Source organism: Corvus moneduloides, chromosome 4 (assembly GCF_009650955.1).
Source record: "Corvus moneduloides isolate bCorMon1 chromosome 4, bCorMon1.pri, whole genome shotgun sequence".
In the NCBI taxonomy this organism is placed as follows: Eukaryota; Metazoa; Chordata; class Aves; order Passeriformes; family Corvidae; genus Corvus; species Corvus moneduloides.
Window position 1 is genome coordinate 23,438,550 of NC_045479.1, and position 18,704 is coordinate 23,457,253.

The window sequence follows — 18,704 nt, forward strand, 5'->3', positions numbered from 1 at the left end:
GGAAATTGAGGCACAGGCACCCAAGTTCACATCCAAAACCAACTCCTCCTGTTTGGATTCTCATCTTAAAGTTTCCATGGCCACAAAATCAAATCATATCACTTGGCAAACCTGTGCAAAAAGCTAAAAGGAAGCTGTGCTCCCCTAGCTGATACAGCTGGAGTAGCAAAGATGCCAATCTCTCATCACACCATCTACTATCAGCAGGAGGTACTGAGGCATTCAGTGCCTCTGGAAAATATCAGCCCTTGGGTGGGTCCAATTAAGCCTGAAAACCAGAGGCATTCAAAGAACAGAAGCCTTCCTGCAGTGGAAGCCATGGGACTTCCAAGATGCCCCAAGCCCAGCTTCGCTGACTTCAAGGGGACCATTTCCCACAACGGAGACAGCATGAGACCAGCTGGCTGGAACTAGAATAAGCAAAAAACAAATGCAGCATTGCACCATCCACAAAAGGTCGTTGGGGACCTCCCTCCACAGAGCTCTGAGCAGTCATCCTGGATTCAATCCCACAGCACAGCAAGGGCATGAAGTGAGAGTGACTGCCTAGTCTCCATCCTGCACAGGGACAAAGACGCTGCAGGACTCGCTTTCAGCGTGTTTCTCACGGGTTCCAGTGCTGAGCCCAGGCAGGTTGGACAACTCTGAGGACTTGCAGGAATCTTTCAGACAAGCAGAATCCATCTGAGTCACACGCACAAGGCGCAATGCCAAGGGTGGCTCATCTACTGGAAAAAATAAAGAGAGAAAGAAATGCTAAGAGAGAAATAGCAAGTTTTGAAAAGCCACAAGAATTAACAGCTCATAGGCTGGAAAGAAGGGGAGCGAAAAAAAGGTCTGTTCTCCCATGCTCACATCAGTAAAGCCAAGGATCCTTCATCCACTAGGAAGCAGCAAGCCACCTTACCACACATCAGCTTTGAGAGCATCTGAAGGGGCAACCTACCCTGGATCCAAGGCCGTGACTGAGGTCTGCAGAGGAAGGGGTTGTCAAGTCAAAACTATCTGTTGCTGCAAAATCAGCTTGAACAAACTCCCTTTGATGGCACTGCAAAATGAAACAGCAAAAACCAAACCAGATGAAAATGGGAAAGAAAAGCTGCCAAAAAAAAGGGAGTCCAAATCCCCAAATGACTGACTCGGTGCAGGAAATGGGCATCTAAAGAGGGAACTGCAGGCATCTGAAGGAGAGCTAAGAAAAGATCAGGCCCACACAAACAACTCTCCGTATCCCTCTCCTCCCACTTTCCAGAGGGAAGGGTACCAGGAAGACCTGAACCCACAGACCTTCAGAGTGAGACACGGGGAAGAGCTGGGCCACGGCACTGCTCCGAGATATTTCATCTGCACAAGGTACTACAGGGAGCAGGGCAGCGGGTGCTTCACACTGATGGGACACCTAGTCTCCCTTTCCAGGACTACACCGGGCACTAAGGGACACCCTGTCCCATATAGGCATCCTGTCCCTTCTCTGGACTGTGCCCATGAGCCTCCACTCTTGTTTCTGACCCATGCAGCCAGCAGTACATAAGCCTTCGCTTGAGGACAGTGGATGTTTATTTTGCATTCCCAGCAGTCATGCCAAGCTCTTTGTTCTCTCTGGCTCTCTTTCCCTTCCTTCCAGTTTGTGCCTTTTCCTGCTGTTCTTTTTTTCCTCACCACTGGCAACACGCAGGGGCCAGAACCTAGCTGCGTCTCTCTAGCTGCCCCCAGGTTTCTTTGTGCTGCTCCCCTCCCAGAGAGCCCCCAGCAGCAAAACAAACACCAGGCTTTAATTGCAGTCAGATTCCTGGACGGAGGATGCTTGCTCCAGAGAGGGGAAAAAAGTATTTGAAACTAAATGCCTTCAATGCGACTCACCCCGGACTAATCTTATCATATCCCAGGCTGAATAGCCTCAAAAGCGTTGCCAACAGACAGACTCAAACAGACCTCCCAAGCTAGGAGATCTGATAAGCACAATGTGAGGACAACAGGTGGCTGCGACTGCCAGGCAAGTTCCCATCTGCACGCAGATAGCTTATCTCCTCTGTCAAGATGGGACACACATCCACATCTGCCGCACAACAGCAGGGAAAAGCTAGTGGGGACCTGCTTTCTGGTCCTGAACATGCACGTAGCACTGCTTACAACACCATCCCTGAGGAACATCTCTATTATTCACTCGGCCTCATTAGGAAAGGGGTGGGAATCTTTCCTGAATAGCTCTGTCAGAGACACAGCTTCCCTGAGACCTGGCTCAGGATGAGCTGAAGAGTGCCTCGCACTAGCTCTGGACACCAGCAGGAGAAGAACAGCAGCCAGAGGGAAGAAGTCTCATAGCCCACTCTTGAACCATGCTGTGACACCCCAGCTTTTAACCCTATCAAATCCCAGCACGCATCCTCCTCCTGAAATTCAGCCAGAGCACCGCTGCTGGGAAGCTGGCTATTCTAGATGCAAAGCTGCTCTGTTCGAGGAGGAGCAGCCTCTGTGGAAAGAGGAACAGCCTCTGCTAGGAGCATCTCACCCCTCCAAGATGAGGGGGCTTAGGCTGCAAATCAGGGACAGCAAAAGTGCAACACCATTGCAGCATGATCCAGGAAGGTGAGCACTGCCTTCAAAAAACCTCTGGAGCTGAGGGGAACAGCAAGTTGCTTGAACACAGCCCCTCCAAGTGGAGACAAGGCAGAAGCTGGTCAAATGCACCTGATCCTTCTTTTGACTGGGGGACACATCTGTCAGCAGCATATTAAATGGGGGATACATGAGTTCTGCCCGTTCTGCTCCCTGACTGAGTTCCCAATGTGATGTAGCTGGGGATGGCAGGGGAAATAGGACACAGATGTGTGTGCATGAGAAGTCCTTGCAGAAGCATGTGCTCCATGGGCTCCTCATTTTGCCAACCTCAGGCAGGAGAGCCAGGGAGGCAAACTCAACGTGTTTGTGTGCCCAGGCCTGTCTGATCCCTGCATCCAGGAGCGGGCCCCCACACTGACCTCATTTGCTTAGGCAACGTTTTCTCCTAGTATGTCACCCACCCTACATGGCAGAAGGTCAAATGCAGCCAGTGATGCATAGCATGAGGTATTGGACACTGAGTCACAACCCACAGTTCAGCCATACCCAGCAGACAGAGCATTTCCCAGTTTCAGTCTGGCACACACACTCCCATCCCACGCACTCACCCACGACCTGTTGCATGACATTCCCCATCTTTGAAGAGGGAAACGCTGGAAAATTACGGGATAAATATACAGGCTGCAGGTGACTGCATTTCAAAAGTCTGCCTTCTGAGGGACCTGGGCTTACAGGGTGTAGCTGTTTTCCTCTTGGCCCCGAAAGCAAGGAGCAGAACACAGCTCCCATCTGTGGGGTTAAAAGCATGGCAACAAGGCTCTGTTGGGAACAGTTCCCAGCCCACTCTGTCCCCCAGCCATGCCTGGGTGCTGTGGCACTGCTCAAAACCAAGGCAGGGGGGTTGCTAACAACTGCACGGCATGAGCCATCATCCTGAGGCAGTGCTCAGGCTCAGCCCTGCTCCTGTTGCACTTACTAAGACAGATGAAGCCAGAGGGACTAGAAAGGAGCCTATGAAAAGCCAGGTCCACCCTCGGGAAATCTGCGTATGCAGACTCAGCGTCTCCCTTCTCCTCCTCCTCTTGGGTCACGGTTTTCTTTTTATCCCTAGCTCCACGTCCACCGTGCCCCAGCACTGGGATCGCTCTGCCCTGCTGCTCCTCAGCATCCCCAGCAGCGGGGCAGAAGCTGGCTGTAGTGCCAAGTGGCAGACACTGAGCAGCCAGGCTGGAGGGAGAGCACTGCCGGACTGCCTCCTCCCGCTGTTTCACAGCCCGGACTTAAGCCAGCACTGGAGTTTCCTAGGGAACCTGAGGCAGCTGCAGCCAAAACAGGATTGCTGGCAATGGGGGATTTTCAATCGTGGGCCAAAACCCATCTATTCCAGCTCATGGTGCCACGCTTGAGCCAGCCGCAGAGCTGAGTACACGTGCATTCGGCACTGGGGCACTGTGCAGCGGGAATGCCTCCTCCCTGAGCCGCGTTGGAGAAGAGAGGCTGCACACGACTGCATCTCTGAGATCCCCGGGCGGCTGCTACATTAAACATCCCCAGCAAATGCTTCACTAAGTCACACTTCCTTGTCGTCGCAATGCGGGGATGCGCTCATCATCCAGGCTTGGGGATTTGCTGCAGCTGGGCTCCCCGATTTGCTTCAGGTTGACGATTTCTGCTCAGATCACGCTTGGGTGCCCGTGAAAAATGCCTTTGCAAAAGGGTTTTTCTCCTTCTCCCTCCTGCTGTTCTTTAGAGCCAAACTGTATCTCAGCAAAATCCAGGCTCTCAAGCTACTTTTTTCCCCCAGTACTTGCGCTCTCTAGTGATGCTGCTTCCATCTGCCAGCTACAACACTGCAAGCAAGGGGTAAAGCAAGAATGGGTGAATCTGGTCACCTTTTCCAGTGCCTCTGCTGACTCCTGAGCACCGAGTGCACGGTATCGGTCATGGATCTGTTCCAGTCTGGAGCTGATCTCATCAGTGCTGCTGTGAATGACTCCATCGAGACTCCCCCTTGCGGGCTCAGGGCCCTCAGTGCTCACTTCAGCCCCGTAAATTCAAGCAGCTCTCTCTAACCTGGCAGGACTTCCTGTTCAGGTTCCAGCTTACCAGCTACAAAACCTACCAGCCCCCGAGCCACGGCTACAACAAGGGCTCCGTCCCATCAGTTTTATTTCATCTTTGCCTGCTGCAGATACTGTTCCTCAGCAGCAAGAGCGTTCCCATGTCCTCAGAGCACACCGCAAATGCCCTGCACTTTCTTGGAAAGAAGCTATCAGCAACAGCAAACCCATTTGAGCCTTCCCCAGGGAGCAGGAAGACACTTTCACTCCTCACACTGTCCAGAAGGGCACTGCTGCCTGTTCAGTAAAGGGATCAAGACACCCCTTGAGTTTGGAAGGAGGGCTTGAACACAAGGAAACGGAGCTGCACAGCTCACCTCTAACTCTGGTATTTGCTTCTCTCACTTGTCTCGCTGAGCCAGTTGCTCTAATGACAGAACCAATGTGGAAAGGAAAATTGGTATACAGAGGTCAAGGCAATTCCCCAAAGGAAGAAAATGAAATTATACCCCCATGCTAACAACCAGGGAAACTGAGGCAGTGAGCATAGCTGAGTATTTTCCTGAGTCTTCCTTCAAGACATGCTTAATTGCAGTCATGTAGCCGGCAGGTTTTCTGATCCCTTATCCAGCATCCTGTTTCCTCATTCTGCTCCTGTAGCTGTAGAAGGATGCCTTTGATCACCGGGGACAGGTCTTCCTACAGCTGAAAGGGAAACTGCTGAAAGAAATGGAAGGGAGCAATCCTGGTGGATGATTGCATACAACAAGAAAGTGCTGCATATGAAAGGGAAGGAGACATTTCCTATTAGATTAAAGGAGCTCAAACCTGCTCTCCCTCCTAGAGAAGTATGCAACTCTATACTTGCCTCTGTAATTGCAGCCCTCTGCTGGGAAAGGTGCTTAAAAGTATTGCAAAAGGAAGGAGATTAGCCAAGGTCAGGGAATGGCAAATCCAGAGGATTGTGTAACAAGGTGCATGGTCCGAGGTGATGTCAGGAGAGGTGCTGCCAGCTTCTCTTTTCCAAGAGAAAGTAGCAGAGTTAAAAATGAGCCAACCCCCCAGGAACTGGCTGCTGGAGTCAGCCAGAGCAGGAAAACGAAAAAAAAAAACCAAAAAAACAAAAGACCATAGCACCAAGCTTCAGGAAAGTGAAAGGTCTCCAGCAGAACACCTTGCCAAAGAAAGAGGAATATGATGGGGAAAGGGAAGCTCATGTCACGGGCCAGAGCTGACGACCCAGCAGGAAGCGCACACAAGCACATCTGAAAAACATCGCAGGGTTCACATAAACACACACGGCAGAGAAACCAAACAAACACTGGGACAGAGGGGGTGACTGCGTGGTTCTGCCCGGCAGAAGACGACCTGGTGGGTGGAAAACCCCTCTCCCAGGCGCACCGGCTACTCCTGTGAGGCCGCTTTTCCTTCCCAATGGAGTGGGACTTGGCCTGTTTGGGATTCACCTCGAGTGCACAAGCAGCAGGAGCGCTTGCTGAGCCCAAGCTGCCCTGGCAGGCGCTGCCATGCCTGCTGGTGCCCTCTGCGGGCGGCTGCTGCAGGGCCTGACAACCCGGGACTGCACCAAACCCAAGACTGCACCCCTCTGTCAAAGCCGGGACAGTCATCCCTCTGCCAAACTTAGGACTGCACCCCTCTGCCAAAACCAGGGCCATACTCTGCCCCCATGAGCTGTGCTCATCCAGGCCTCTGGCCATCACTTCCCTCCACAATGGGCTACAAGCTAATTATAGCTCCAGTACTTTCCCTCCGGAGCGGTGTTAATTACAACTTGGAGCCTCACTCCGTCCAAACCCAGCTTAAAATCCCAGCTGTCGGTAAAAATAAATCGAGGGGAAAAAGGTTGTTCCTCACACATCATCTAGCCGCTCTTACAGGGAGCAAAAATTCAGATTCCGATCTTTTTCCATTGGCTGCACTTAGGGTCCTTGTTATATGGAAAGCAGATGTACCAAAGGGGACAGAGACTCCTAAATCTGTGAGAAATAAAAGCAAGGTCGCCGCTGACAGGACTGTTATGCACGAGTTCACTCGCCATTGTTTGCAACCAGCCGAAAAGAGGTGCAGCTTTCCTCCATTCATCCTGGGCTTGTTAACAACTGGGTGTTGCCAAAGACAGGAAAACAAACAAGCCCGAGACTCAGACAGACCGAAACCTGAGCAAAAGGGGGCTGTGTAAAACACCAGCCTGCAAAACCTCTCATTCAGAGGCATCGCTGTGGGGGATGGAGCGATGCGTGCCTTCTATGCAGATCGTACATGACCTGGAGGGCTCCTAGGGATGACTTCAGGATTCTCAGAAAAATCAAAGGAATAGTGACATGCAGGGCTGACTCATAACATTAAAATAACCTGTGTAAAACGTGCCTGAACACAGCAAAGGGAAGGATGTTGCAATTTTCTATGAAAGGCACTTAAAGAGGGCTTTGTGATGCAAGGCAGTAACAGTTAAAAAAAGAACTACATTCAGGCGCCCCAAAGTGCTTTTTAATGACCAAAAAGCCCTCACCAAAACAATGGCTATCCATAAGGAAAAGCCATTAGGTGCGACAACAGGGCAGTTCCCCCGTCAGCCATGGGATTAGCACTGTAAATGAGTAACCCAGCACGGGACCGCTGGGCTCAAATGCCTGTCTCCACATCAGAGGCCGGAACGCCGAACAGGCTGCATTGTGCTCTTATCGCCGAGGCTCTGCAGGGCCAGCCCCAGCCCCTGCCGCTGACACCCTCACCGGGCACCCCTCAGACAGCCTGCGCTCCCCAAAGCTCCCCGAGCTCGCTCGGGATCTGAAAAGCAGGAAAGCGAGCTACGAAAGCAGCGAGGCGGGGAGAAGCCGTGCTGCTCCTGCCAGGACCCCTGGGGCACGGAGAAAACAGGCGGTATTAGGTGTCACAGCTGCGCTAGCCTAGACTGGCAGAGGCGCACGGAAAGCGGGCACAAACGGAGTTGGTTTTCCTGCAACGCTCCGGCCATTTCCATTCACCAACCACCCCCCCAGCCCGCCTCACACGCTGCTCAGCCGGGCACAAGGGCCAGGCGGGGTGCTGCCAGAAGATCAGCTGCTATTTAAAGATCAGTGCAGGGGACCGCACTTGCTGCCATTCATATTTATATTTATTTTTATTACTGGCCGGCACCCGACCCCGGCTCAACTCCGCGGCCCAGGCGGGCGCGCAGCGCGCATGCGCCACACCCGCCGGGCCCGTGTCCTTTTAAAGGACACGGCGCTCGCCGCCCGCCGGAAGTGCCCGTTCTCCGCACCGGAAGTGGCTTCGCCTGCCAGTACACCGGTTCTTCCGGGAGGGGCCGGCTCGGCCGGTTTCCGCGCGGCCGCTGCTTTCCGGCGCTCTGCCCCGCCCCTCTCTCGCTTGCCCTCCGTGTCCTTCTCCGGGAGGGCCTTCCGCTTCCTTCCGCATCCCACGCCTTTCCTTGCCCCTGCGCGGTGAGCCCATGGTGGAGCGGGGCTGTGCTCCAGCAGGGGGCGCGCTGGCGGCGGAGCGGCGCTCTGCACGGCCGACTTCCGGGTCTCTGTGTCCACAGGGATCGGGACTCTCCATGGCGCGGCCGTGCCGGGCCCGGCGGGAGGGCGGCAGCGGAGCAGCGCTGCCCCGGTGAGGAGCCGCGGGCCTCCGACATGGAGCCCGAGACGCTGGAGGCGCGCATCAGTGAGTGCGGCTGCGACCACCGCTCCCTTCCCGATGGGGCGGGGAGGGCGCGGGCGTGGGGGGGCGCAGGGGCGTGAGGGAGAGGGGCTGGGGGTCGCACGCGGGGGCCGTGGCTGCTGGCGCACCTGGGGTCTGCGGGCGAGACCCCAGGGCCGAGCCAGAGGCAGGGGTTCGGTGGGCCAGCAGGGAGGAGAGGGCGAGAGTTTGTGCACAGGGCTGCTGTGGGAAGGGGCGAGTGGACACGAGTATGTTTCTCCTCCCACGCCGTCCCCATCTACTGCACCCGCTGTAGTTGGCAGGGAGGGAGTGGGATCACCCTTGTCCCTCCACAGGGTGGGAGTCTGCTGGGTTTTTTTTTTTTTTTCTCACCGTCCCCTCCTCTTGCCCGCAGACAAAGCCACAAACCCCCTGAACAAGGACCTGGATTGGGATGGTATCAATGCGTTCTGTGAACAGCTCAATAAGGAGCTAGAGGGGTAAGTGCTTTATCCTTTCCCCAGGCTTCTCCAGGTCACAGGCCTGGTTATGATTTCCCACCTAGTAAGATCCAATGGAATTGTCCCAGGAGCTGAATAGGCATGAAGGCCCTCAAGGTGGGGGTAGGTGGGGGGTCATGGTCCACTAATGGAAGGTTCCCTCAGGGTTTTGAGGTGTCTTGGTGCCTTATCAGCATCTTCAACTTGCAACATGCTTTTCAACTCTGGATTCCCAGACAGAAATACAGGTGCCAGGCTTTTTGTCAATAACCGGCAAGCTTTTCTTTTCCCCTCGCTCCTTCCAGTCCTCCACTTGCCACCCGACTTCTTGCCCACAAGATCCAGTCTCCACAGGAATGGGAAGCTATCCAGGCCCTCACGGTAAGGGCATCTGCAGGCTGGTAGAACTAGATGGAGGGGCAGGGCGTGGAGATGCTCCAGCTTGACTGGAGAAGCATGGGAAACTTCGAACTCCCTCTGAGAGAGCCCTGGAGCACCTGGGCCCTTGGGTGGGAGAGGGACTGAAGGTGGTTCCACAAGTCAGGAGAGGTTACTTGGAAAGGTTTTGTTCCTAGAAGGATCGTAGCCTGTTGAAGTTGATAGGAAGCTTTTTGGCTTTTGTTGTGGTGGCCTTGGCAGTGCTGGGTTAATGGTTGGACTCTATGATCTTGATGGTATTTTCCAACCTAAAGGATTCTATGTTTCTTAATCGTGTTGTTGATCCACACTTTGAGACCCTGCTGTTTGTGACCTCTCTAAGGGTATCGCTTTGTATGGGCTGTTGAGCCACCTCTGCAAAAACTGGCCCCAAAGACGAGACTCTTGCTTCCCTGTGGGCGGGTGCTTGACCACCTGGGAGGGAAAAGGGGACGTCCCTCTGCGCTGCTGTGACAATAGCCACAGGCTCTGTACCCGGTGAGGGGGGAGCAGGAGGGAGCTGGCTCCTGATTCTGCTGCTGACCCCATGCTGGGACTCACCTGACCCCTCTCCCCAGGTGCTGGAGTCCTGCATGAAGAGTTGTGGCAAACGCTTCCACGATGAGGTGGGCAAGTTCCGCTTCCTCAATGAGCTCATCAAGGTGGTGTCCCCTAAGGTGGGTCTCACGGCATTGTGCTGGAAGGGACTGGTGCCTGGTGGCCGGAGGGCTTTGGGAAAAAGTGGTGGCTGAGCAGACAGGTCAGACACCCACTGGGATGGGGGGAAACAGGACAGTGTTAGTAGGAGATCTAGTCCTTGTTTCCCAGTGAGTTTTCTGGTGGGAAGATGAGTTTTCACCCCGCTGTTCCAGGCTGATTCTTGTTGTAGGAAGTTGAGGGCCAGCTGGACATGGTGCAACCAGCACTTGTGAGACTGCTGAGCTCACGTGTGTGCCTGGAGTCACCTTCCCTGCATCCCTGTTGGGCTCTGTCTGTGCTGCATGTGCTCAGGAACCTCCCCCAGCTTTGTCATGACCATGTCTCTCTGGGGTGTCCCAACCTGATTGAGACACTCTTGGAGGGCAAGCCCGGGCTTGGTCACTGGTGTTCTGGTGAGTCCATCTGAAGGACCGAGTCATTACCTGCTCCTTTGCTGATGCTGCTGTTCCTGCTGCAGAACAAGGTGTGTGGGCTCCCCTGCTCAGTCAAGGCAGTGAACACCAGCACGTGTAGAGTTAAGGGAACACAGGCTAAATATGACTAAGGAAAAGCTTTGTCTGCCAGTCACAGCTTGTGATCTGTGATGATGAATGGCCAGGGACAGTGACACCAGCATTCTAAAGTGCTCCTGCTTGGCACCCTAGAGTATGTCCTCTGCCTTAAGCCACCTGCCTCTGGTGGCACATGCACTGTTTCTACCACCAGCAGACCCGTGTGAGAAGGCTGAAAGATGATTGCATGGCACCTGCTGGGTGCTGGTCATCTGGGGCTCACCTTGCTCAGTGCCCTGCCTCAGAGACCATTACCCACATCCCTCTCTCAGCCCTGCTGTCCCCCCATTCCTAAAGGGCTGCCTTGCTGAGCAGCTTCTTTTTGCAGGACCCTTGCCTTCACAAGGTGACAGGAGACCTGCCTGAGCCATCCCACCTGTCCCTGTGTGTCACTGAGCAGCTGCTGCTGCAGCATTTCTCACAGCTCTTGTTTTTCCTGTGGTGGAAACCAGACACAGCATAGGATGTGTTGCAAGGCCCTCGTGAGCTTTCCTGCTTGCTTCCTCTTTCCTCCTTGTGCCATTGGGAACGGTCTCACTTCTTCTGGGAGGGTGAGGAGAGGAATAGGCTGGACTTGAAACAGCTCAGATCAGCTTCAAGGCACCTCTTGTCTTTTCCTCTAGTATCTTGGCAGCCGGACATCAGAAAAAGTGAAGTCAAAGATCCTGGAGCTGATGTACAGCTGGACATTAGGGCTGCCTCATGAGGTGAAGATCTCAGAAGCCTACCAGATGCTGAAGAAGCAAGGTGAGAGGCAGTGGTCTGGCAGGGGAAAGTGGACAGATGGTTTGCCCTCTCGCATTTTTTGTCTGGGCAGAATCTGAAACAAGCTCTCCCTTCCCTCTGCCCAGACCCAGGACATCCATCAGTCTGACTCAGCACCAGGGTCAGGAGAAGGAGCAGGTGCCTTGGGGCTCCTGGCTGAGCAGAGGGAGTTGCTGGTGATGAGTTGCTGGGTTGGAGAGCACATCTGCTGCTCTCATGGGAGATGGGGCACTGGAAAGGTCTGGGGCTGAAGGGCTGTGAATGCTTTGGCAGTACATGCTGGAATTTTCTAAGAGGGGATATTTATGGGGAATGGAAACACAGTCCAGGATCTTGGGCAACAGGATAACCCACATACCCTCAGTCCCAGCTGGATTTGGTGGGCCATTAGGGAAAAAAAGACATGGGTGGCAGTGCCATCCCCAAGTGGGTGAGTCCTCCTGATCTCTCCTTTGGTTTCTACTGCAGGGATTGTGAAGTGTGACCCGAAACTTCCCGATGATGCTCCTTTTCCACCGCCTCCTCCTCGACCCAAGAACATCATCTTTGATGATGAAGAAAAATCCAAGGTAAGGGCTTTGTGCAAGGAGAGGGACAGTAGGCATCATCTTCCTGCTCCAGTATCTTAGGTCCCCCTGATGTGGAGATTCAGAAAGTCAAGGTCCCTTGCTCTCCTTCATTAAATGCATCACAGGAATGATGAGGGCCTGTTCCAAAATCATGACAAAGGAAACATCCACAAGTGTGGGGCATGTGGGTCTGTTTGACCTTTGGAGCACTTAGCTGTAGGATGGTCCAAAGGGTGAGGCACTGACATTGGCCCAAGCAGGTTCTGGGAGGTTTGCTGCTATGAGCTCTCTAGACTTCTGAGTTATCTGGCCATGAGGTTTAAATCCCAGCCCCAGATGCTGCTGTTGTTATCTCTTCCCCACCCCCAGCACTGCAATCTGCTTATTGCCCAACCATTTATAGCCACCTGGACCCATCCTGTGTTGTCTTTCCATCAGAACTATGTCACCACTCAGGCAAACCTCTGTGTTATCAGTGCTGATACATTTCAGCAAGTATTGGGCTCCTCTGGGTCTAGTTCTGCAGCAGGAGTGTGATGCCAGTTTGCTGCAAGGGGTATAGTTTGCCTCCATGGGTCAGAGTCTGCAAATGAGGATTTGTAGGTGGGCAGTGGGACTGTTCACTGACTGTGGAGAGGGAGAGAAAGTGGGAGCTCTCCCTCTTCACCAACTGTACCCAGAAAGAGGCATGTGAAGATGTTCCAGGAGTCCATTACAATGCCACAGCAATTCTTGCATAAACCAGGCTTTCTTCCTGTCTCAGTGCTGCTGCACTCCAGACTCTCCATGGTGAGTAGTGGGCAGGCAGGAGCAGGTTTTGAATGCAGGGATCTTCACGGAAAGACCTAGCTTGCATAACCAGAACCACAACAGGAATAGGACAGCCGGTTGTACTTCTCTCCCTGGTGTGTGATAGCCCACAAGCTCCTGTGGCTCAGCTTTCTAAACGGTTGGAATTGTTCACTGCCTCTGCCAGATACAGCTTTGGGATGGGAGGAACTCTTGGCTCTAGTGTTGCAAGAGTGACTCCAGCTGCCATCCTTCAGCTTGGGCTCAAAAGTACCTTCTCTTTTGCAGACGTTGGCTCGCCTCCTGAAAAGTTCCCATCCTGAGGATCTCCGGGCTGCCAACAAGCTCATCAAGGAGATGGTTCAGGAGGTGTGGCTGGGGAAAAGGGGAGCTGGGGGGTCATGGTCTGGGTGGCAATGGTTAGCACCGAAGGAGGACTGGCTCTGCAACCTCGTGCAGACATATGGAGCTTCTGCCCAAACTTTGGCTGCAGCAGCTGTGAAAGAGTCCTTGTGCAAGTTCTGCCATCCCCTGGCTACTAGGAGGAATGGCCCCGGGTGCATTTTGTGGCCCAAGCCCTGCTGCAGCACTAGATCTACAGCAATTCCATCCCTGTTGGGCATGTTCCTGCCCAGAAATGGCCTGGAGTTTTCCGCTGGAGTGGGAGCTATTTTGAGGGCAGTGTGCTTTAGTCCAGGGTGGTTGGCTGGCCCAGCCTTCCTCCTCTCCAAGTTAGGACATCCTTCCCCTTGTGCTTCCCCTCCAGGACCAGAAGCGCATGGAGAAGATCTCCAAGAGAGTGAATGCCATTGAGGAGGTGAACAACAACGTGAAGCTGCTGACGGAGATGGTGACAAACTACAGCAAGGGGGAGACAACAGAAAGCAATGAGGACCTAATGAAGGTGAGGAAAGGCAATCCCAGAATCCTCCCTGGACTTAGCAGAGATGGGTGACCTTTATCCCATCATCCTCCTGCCTGTTTTGCACACCCAGCTGATGCTCACCTCATCACTCTTTCTCCTCTCCCCCAGGAGCTGTATCAGCGCTGTGAGCGCATGAGGCCCATGCTTTTCCGGCTCGCCAGTGACACAGAAGACAATGATGAAGCTCTAGGTAAACATATCTGGCCTTTCTCATTCCTGCTGAGACTGCCCTGGAGGTGTCAATATACCCTGGTGCAGTCTGCAGAATGGTGAAAACGCTCTCTGCAGTGCTTTTGTTTGCAGCAACTTGGGCCTTGCTTTGAAGAGATAGACAGAGTTGGGGTATAAAAGTTACTCTCTTCACTATTTTCACTCTTACTTTCAGCGGAGATTCTGCAAGCCAATGACAATCTGACCCAGGTGATCAATCTCTACAAGCAGCTTGTACGGGGAGAAGAGATCAATGGGGAGACGGTGGCTGGTCCCCTTCGAGGTGAGCAGACTTGAGGAACGGGGACAAGACTTGAGGAGGGTCAAGCAGAGGGACCCTATTGCTGGTTTCCTGCGGTGTAAGAGAAGACCGAGAGAAGTGGAAAGGGGAAATCTGCGGGAGCTTAGAGTGGGGCTGGTGAGATAAGGAAATGGCTTGTGGATGTGCCTGGTGCATGAAGAAAGGGAACTGGAAGGGAGAGCAGGGGGGTGTGAGGAAGGCTGAGAACCAGCCTCAGCACACTGCGTAACCCTGGATAATGTTTCTGACTCTCAGCTTTTTTTTTGCAGGCAGCACCTCAGCGCTTCTAGATCTGTCTGGCCTGGAGCTTCCAGCAACATGCCCTTCCTACCCAGCCTTGCCCACCCTTTCAGGTGGCTCAGCAGTCCCTGTGCCTGACCAAGCTGTCTCTGTCTCCTTGCTAGATGATGAACTCATGTCTTTAGGTGAGAAATCCAGAGCAAAAGCTCCTTGTTCTTTGACTCTGCGTAGTCTGCATAGATGGTTCTTCTTTGGCAGGAACATGAATAAGAGAGAGCTCTGGTAGAATTGAATAATAAAGACAAAGAGTTGTCCTTCATTTAGTGTGAGGGAGAAGGAGGGAAAGACCCTGCTGTGGTTCTGAACTTCAGTCCCATGGTGTTTTTCTGGCTAGTCAGAGAGAGCCTGTAGGCACGTGCCCACTGATTTGCTCTGGGAAAACTGACCTGGCAGGTAAATCAAGAGTGATGCAATGGACATCCCCAGATGGGATCACAAGGGTGGGTCACCCCCATATTTACTGCTTGCTGTTGAAGTCACGAGCTGACAACAGATGCATGGGACTTCCAGAACTGCTCACATGAAGTCATGGGAGGTGCCAATCCTAGAAAGGCTCTAGAGTCCTTCTTTGCACAACAAAGTGTCTGTTTCCTAAGACAAGTGCTTTTGAGTACCACAGCATCAAGTAGACAACGTGGTCAGTCAGATTGGTCAGGTCAGTAGTATTCATTTTTCTGCTAACTGCAGTGAGAAGTAAACTATAAATGAGGATATCTGGACAGAATAAAACCACTATCACCCTCCTGCCTCTCCCCCATGCGAGGATGGGGGCCAGAGATGGAGACCACATTGGCGGTTCTGCCCTGCTGCTTCTGTGTCTTATTCAGGCCGCATTTAATGCTCTTACTGCTTCATGTTTGCTTTTACTCCTGGCAGGCCTGAATGACCCAGCACCACATCCTGTCCAGGCTGGTGACAGCAGTGGCTGGAACAGCTTCCAGGTAATGTGCTGAGAGCTAGGGCAGAGGATGGGGAGGGTGGCAAAAGCAACAAAAGTAGTTAGAGAAACATGCTACATCTGATGGTTGGTGCTGATACGCAACCCTGCTTGGGGGCTCTCCTGTGCACTCTTTCCACAGTCATCAGACAGCAATGAGCTCAGTATCACCCCTATCGCAGCAGCACCACCACCAGTCAAAGCAGATGCTGGTGCATCCTCTCCCAAACCGTCTCCTAGCAGCAGTGGCCTGGATGACCTGGACCTCCTGGGCAAGACACTGCTGCAGCAGTCTTTGCCTCCAGAATCTCAACAAGTGCGATGGTAAGTACTTGGTAGTGCAGTCTCGCATCTCTCCCCATTGTTTCCATTTCTGGGGTGCTGGATAGCACTTCAGTGCCCTTTTCCACTCCTTGCTCTCTCTCTCCCCCTGCAGGGAGAAGCAGCAGCCACCCCCTCGGCTCACCCTGAGGGATCTGCAGAACAGGAGTAGCTCTGGCACCACAGCCCACAATCCCAGTGCTCTGCCTGTGCTCCAGAGTGTTTCCCCTAACCCCACACTGCCCCTGACCTCAGAGCTGCCTGCCCCTGCTACACTTCCAAAAGCTGCCACCACACCAGCAGGAAGTACTGCAGTCCCACCACGGCCTCCTGCCACTGCGCTGCCCCAGGAGATCTCGCTGGCCAACATCACTGTGCCTCTGGAGTCAATCAAACCCAGTGAGTCAGGGAAAAAGAGGGGGGCAGGAGTGGAGGGATTAAACCCTGCACACATGGAAGGGAATGATGTGAAGAAGCTTCTTGTTTGTTGGATTTTGTGGAGGCTGAAGAAGAATGGTGTCACTTGTATGGAGTTAGGGTGATGGGGAAAGGTGCTGTAAGGCCAATTCGCTCCTGGCTGACTGCTGCCTGTCCCCGTCTTTCCCCCAGGCAGCATCCTCCCTGTGACAGTGTATGATCAGCACGGCTTCCGTGTCCTCTTCCACTTTGCTAAGGATGCCCTGCCCGAGAGGCCTGATGTGCTTGTGGTGGTGATTTCTATGCTTAGCACGGCCCCGCAGCCCATCCGCAATATTGTCTTTCAGTCTGCCGTCCCCAAGGTAAGACAGCTGATGGGGCTGAGGTCCCCAGACTGTGACAAAGCATGATTCTACTTCTGCAGGAAAGGCAGGGTGGGTGGAGAGAGTGCTGTGGGCATGGGAGCAAGTTCTAATTGCCTTCACAATGTTTTTTTCTTTGACTAGACAGTGGAAGCTTCCCAAATACAGGAGCAAGGCTTCTGGCTGCCAAGTCACCCTCAGGAATGTGGTCACTCTCTTCTCTCACTCTCTCCCTAGATAATGAAGGTGAAGCTACAGCCTCCCTCAGGCACAGAGCTGCCAGCATTCAATCCCATCGTCCACCCCAGTGCCATCACTCAAGTCCTGCTGCTCGCTAACCCACAGAAGGTAAAAGCATCATCCCTGGGGCATGAGCAGAGGCTGGTCTTGGTGCTCAGGCAAAGCCTCACTACCCTGTCCCTCTTCCCTCTGCTCAGCAGCATCTGAGACATGAATGGTTTGTGCCTCATGCCTTTCTTACCCTGCTTCTGACTGCGTATCCTTTTTCTCCCATCTCCAGGAGAAAGTGAGGCTACGGTACAAACTGACCTTCACAATGGGAGAGCAAACCTACAATGAAATTGGGGATGTGGACCAGTTTCCCCCACCAGAATCCTGGGGAAACCTCTAGGGCCACATGTTGTAGGCACTACACTGCAGATTCCTTAGGAAGCCAACCCTGTGGGGCTGGAGCAGCCTGAGGAAATGGGAGGGCGGGTGGGGCTGGTGCTCACACTCTATTCTCCAGATGGGCGGGCAAGGGCCAGAGAGAGCGTGCCTCAAGGAGGAGAGCAGAGATGCCAGGAGATGTTCATCCCACAAGACTAGAAGTGGAGTGGAAAGCTTCATATGTGTGAACAGTTGCCTTCCCTGCTCTTCTGAAGATGACACTCCCTCCCCAGTCTGTCCAGCTTCTCTTCTAACCCTGCTTTCCCGCTTTAGGTGCATAGGGGAACAAGGACAGGGAGCTTTAGCAACCTTAGCCCAGGGCAAGGCCTAGCAAAGGAAGATCCTTTCCCTTGTCTGTCCCCTCTGCACTTCTCAGCCCTTCAGCTACTTCGTGCTCTATGGTGCTCTCTCTTGTCCCCCTTGCCCCCTCCTTGGAGCTGGGCCCCAGTGATTCCATCTGGTAGGATCACACTGGAGCTGATGTGGAACAAGGCTGGGCAGAGCCTAGGTATCTCTCCAGCACCAGAGAGCAGACAGCTGCCCTTGCTTTGGGGGGGGGTCAGGGGGAGTGATCCTCACATATCTCTGTCCTAGCTGCTTACAGAGCTGTTGGTGGGAGGTGGCCCCAGGGTGGGGCCTCAGGGGCTGGGAAGGGCTTGCTCTGTGCCTTCCCAGCCCCTTCAGCTGGCATTCTGAACCCCTGCAGCAGGGAAGCCTACACCATTCCCACAGGCTTTATCTATCATAATGAGCTTTGGGAACGGTGGCCAGAGAGGGGCACGCTGTGGGGTTGAGTCTCCCGGCAGCCTCGTGCCAGATGGGGAGAGGAAGTAGCACTTAGACTTCCTTTCCCCCGCTGGGCTGGAGAGCTTGGTGGGGCGGGGGGTTTTCTCAGCTCTTCAGTGTCCTCTCGCAGAGGGGTGGGTGATGGGCTGGGAGTCGGGGGGAGATGGGAGCCCAGCCCATCACCACAAAGCTCTGCACTGGGGCTTAGGGGGGGTTCAGCTGTGCCTTGTGCACCTTTGCTGCAGCTGAGGGCAGGCCTGGCTCCCTGTGGTGGGGAGGGGGCTCGCCCCAGCCGCCTGATCACTGTGACACAAGAGCTGGGATCTGCAGGCGCAGAGGAGACTGAGGGTGGCACATCCCAAGCAATCCCGAACCCCATGGGACTCAGGACCATGGGAGCTGCTTCCCATCCCTAAGCTGGTTTGGAGAGGGCCTGATCATAAAAAGCAGAGGTAAGCTGTGCTCTGCATTGGCTTGCCAGAGGTAGGAGGCGGCATGTGTGAGGTGGAGGTGAGCAGGGTGCCTTGCACTTCTGGCTTGGGGCAGCGAAGGTGAGGTGTCTCGGAGCTGGGCACAGCAAGCAGTAAAGGAGAGGGGGAAGCAAGGTCTTTATGCTGGGATTCTGCTGTGTCTTACTTCCCTTTCTGGTCTCTTCAGGGTTTTGTATGGGTTTTTTCTTTGCAGATCTTGTTTGGTTCTTGAATAGACTTGTATATATTTTCAGTGCAAAATTCTGTAAATGGAAGAAAAACAAACATTTAAAATGAGACGCCCGGCGCGAAGAATCTGCTGTATTTATGGGAAATAAAGAGTTCTTTCCTGATGCTGCTCCTCTGCCTTTTTACCCAAGTAATGCATTTTTCCCCACTTTCCCTGACCGCTG

The 18,704-nt window shown here is 53.7% G+C and overlaps 1 protein-coding gene across 2 annotated transcripts; it reads left to right on the forward strand.

Annotated features, from left to right (window-relative positions):
* The first annotated feature begins 8,169 nt into the window (after positions 1 to 8,169).
* On the forward strand, positions 8,170 to 18,644 carry GGA1 (golgi associated, gamma adaptin ear containing, ARF binding protein 1). Of its 2 annotated transcripts, XM_032106612.1 has the most exons (17): positions 8,170 to 8,306; positions 8,698 to 8,782; positions 9,088 to 9,163; positions 9,778 to 9,876; positions 11,094 to 11,217; positions 11,704 to 11,804; positions 12,882 to 12,962; positions 13,360 to 13,497; positions 13,627 to 13,708; positions 13,904 to 14,011; positions 14,299 to 14,454; positions 15,206 to 15,270; positions 15,409 to 15,590; positions 15,703 to 15,986; positions 16,197 to 16,366; positions 16,604 to 16,714; positions 16,887 to 18,644. In XM_032106612.1, the coding sequence occupies exons 1-17, from the start codon at positions 8,276 to 8,278 to the stop codon at positions 16,995 to 16,997; spliced, it is 2,004 nt and encodes a 667-aa protein (XP_031962503.1). In that variant the 5' UTR covers positions 8,170 to 8,275; the 3' UTR covers positions 16,998 to 18,644. The 2 variants fall into 2 exon arrangements, with proteins under 2 accessions (XP_031962503.1, XP_031962505.1); XM_032106614.1 differs by lacking the exons at positions 8,170 to 8,306; positions 9,088 to 9,163.
* The last annotated feature ends 60 nt before the right edge of the window (positions 18,645 to 18,704 follow it).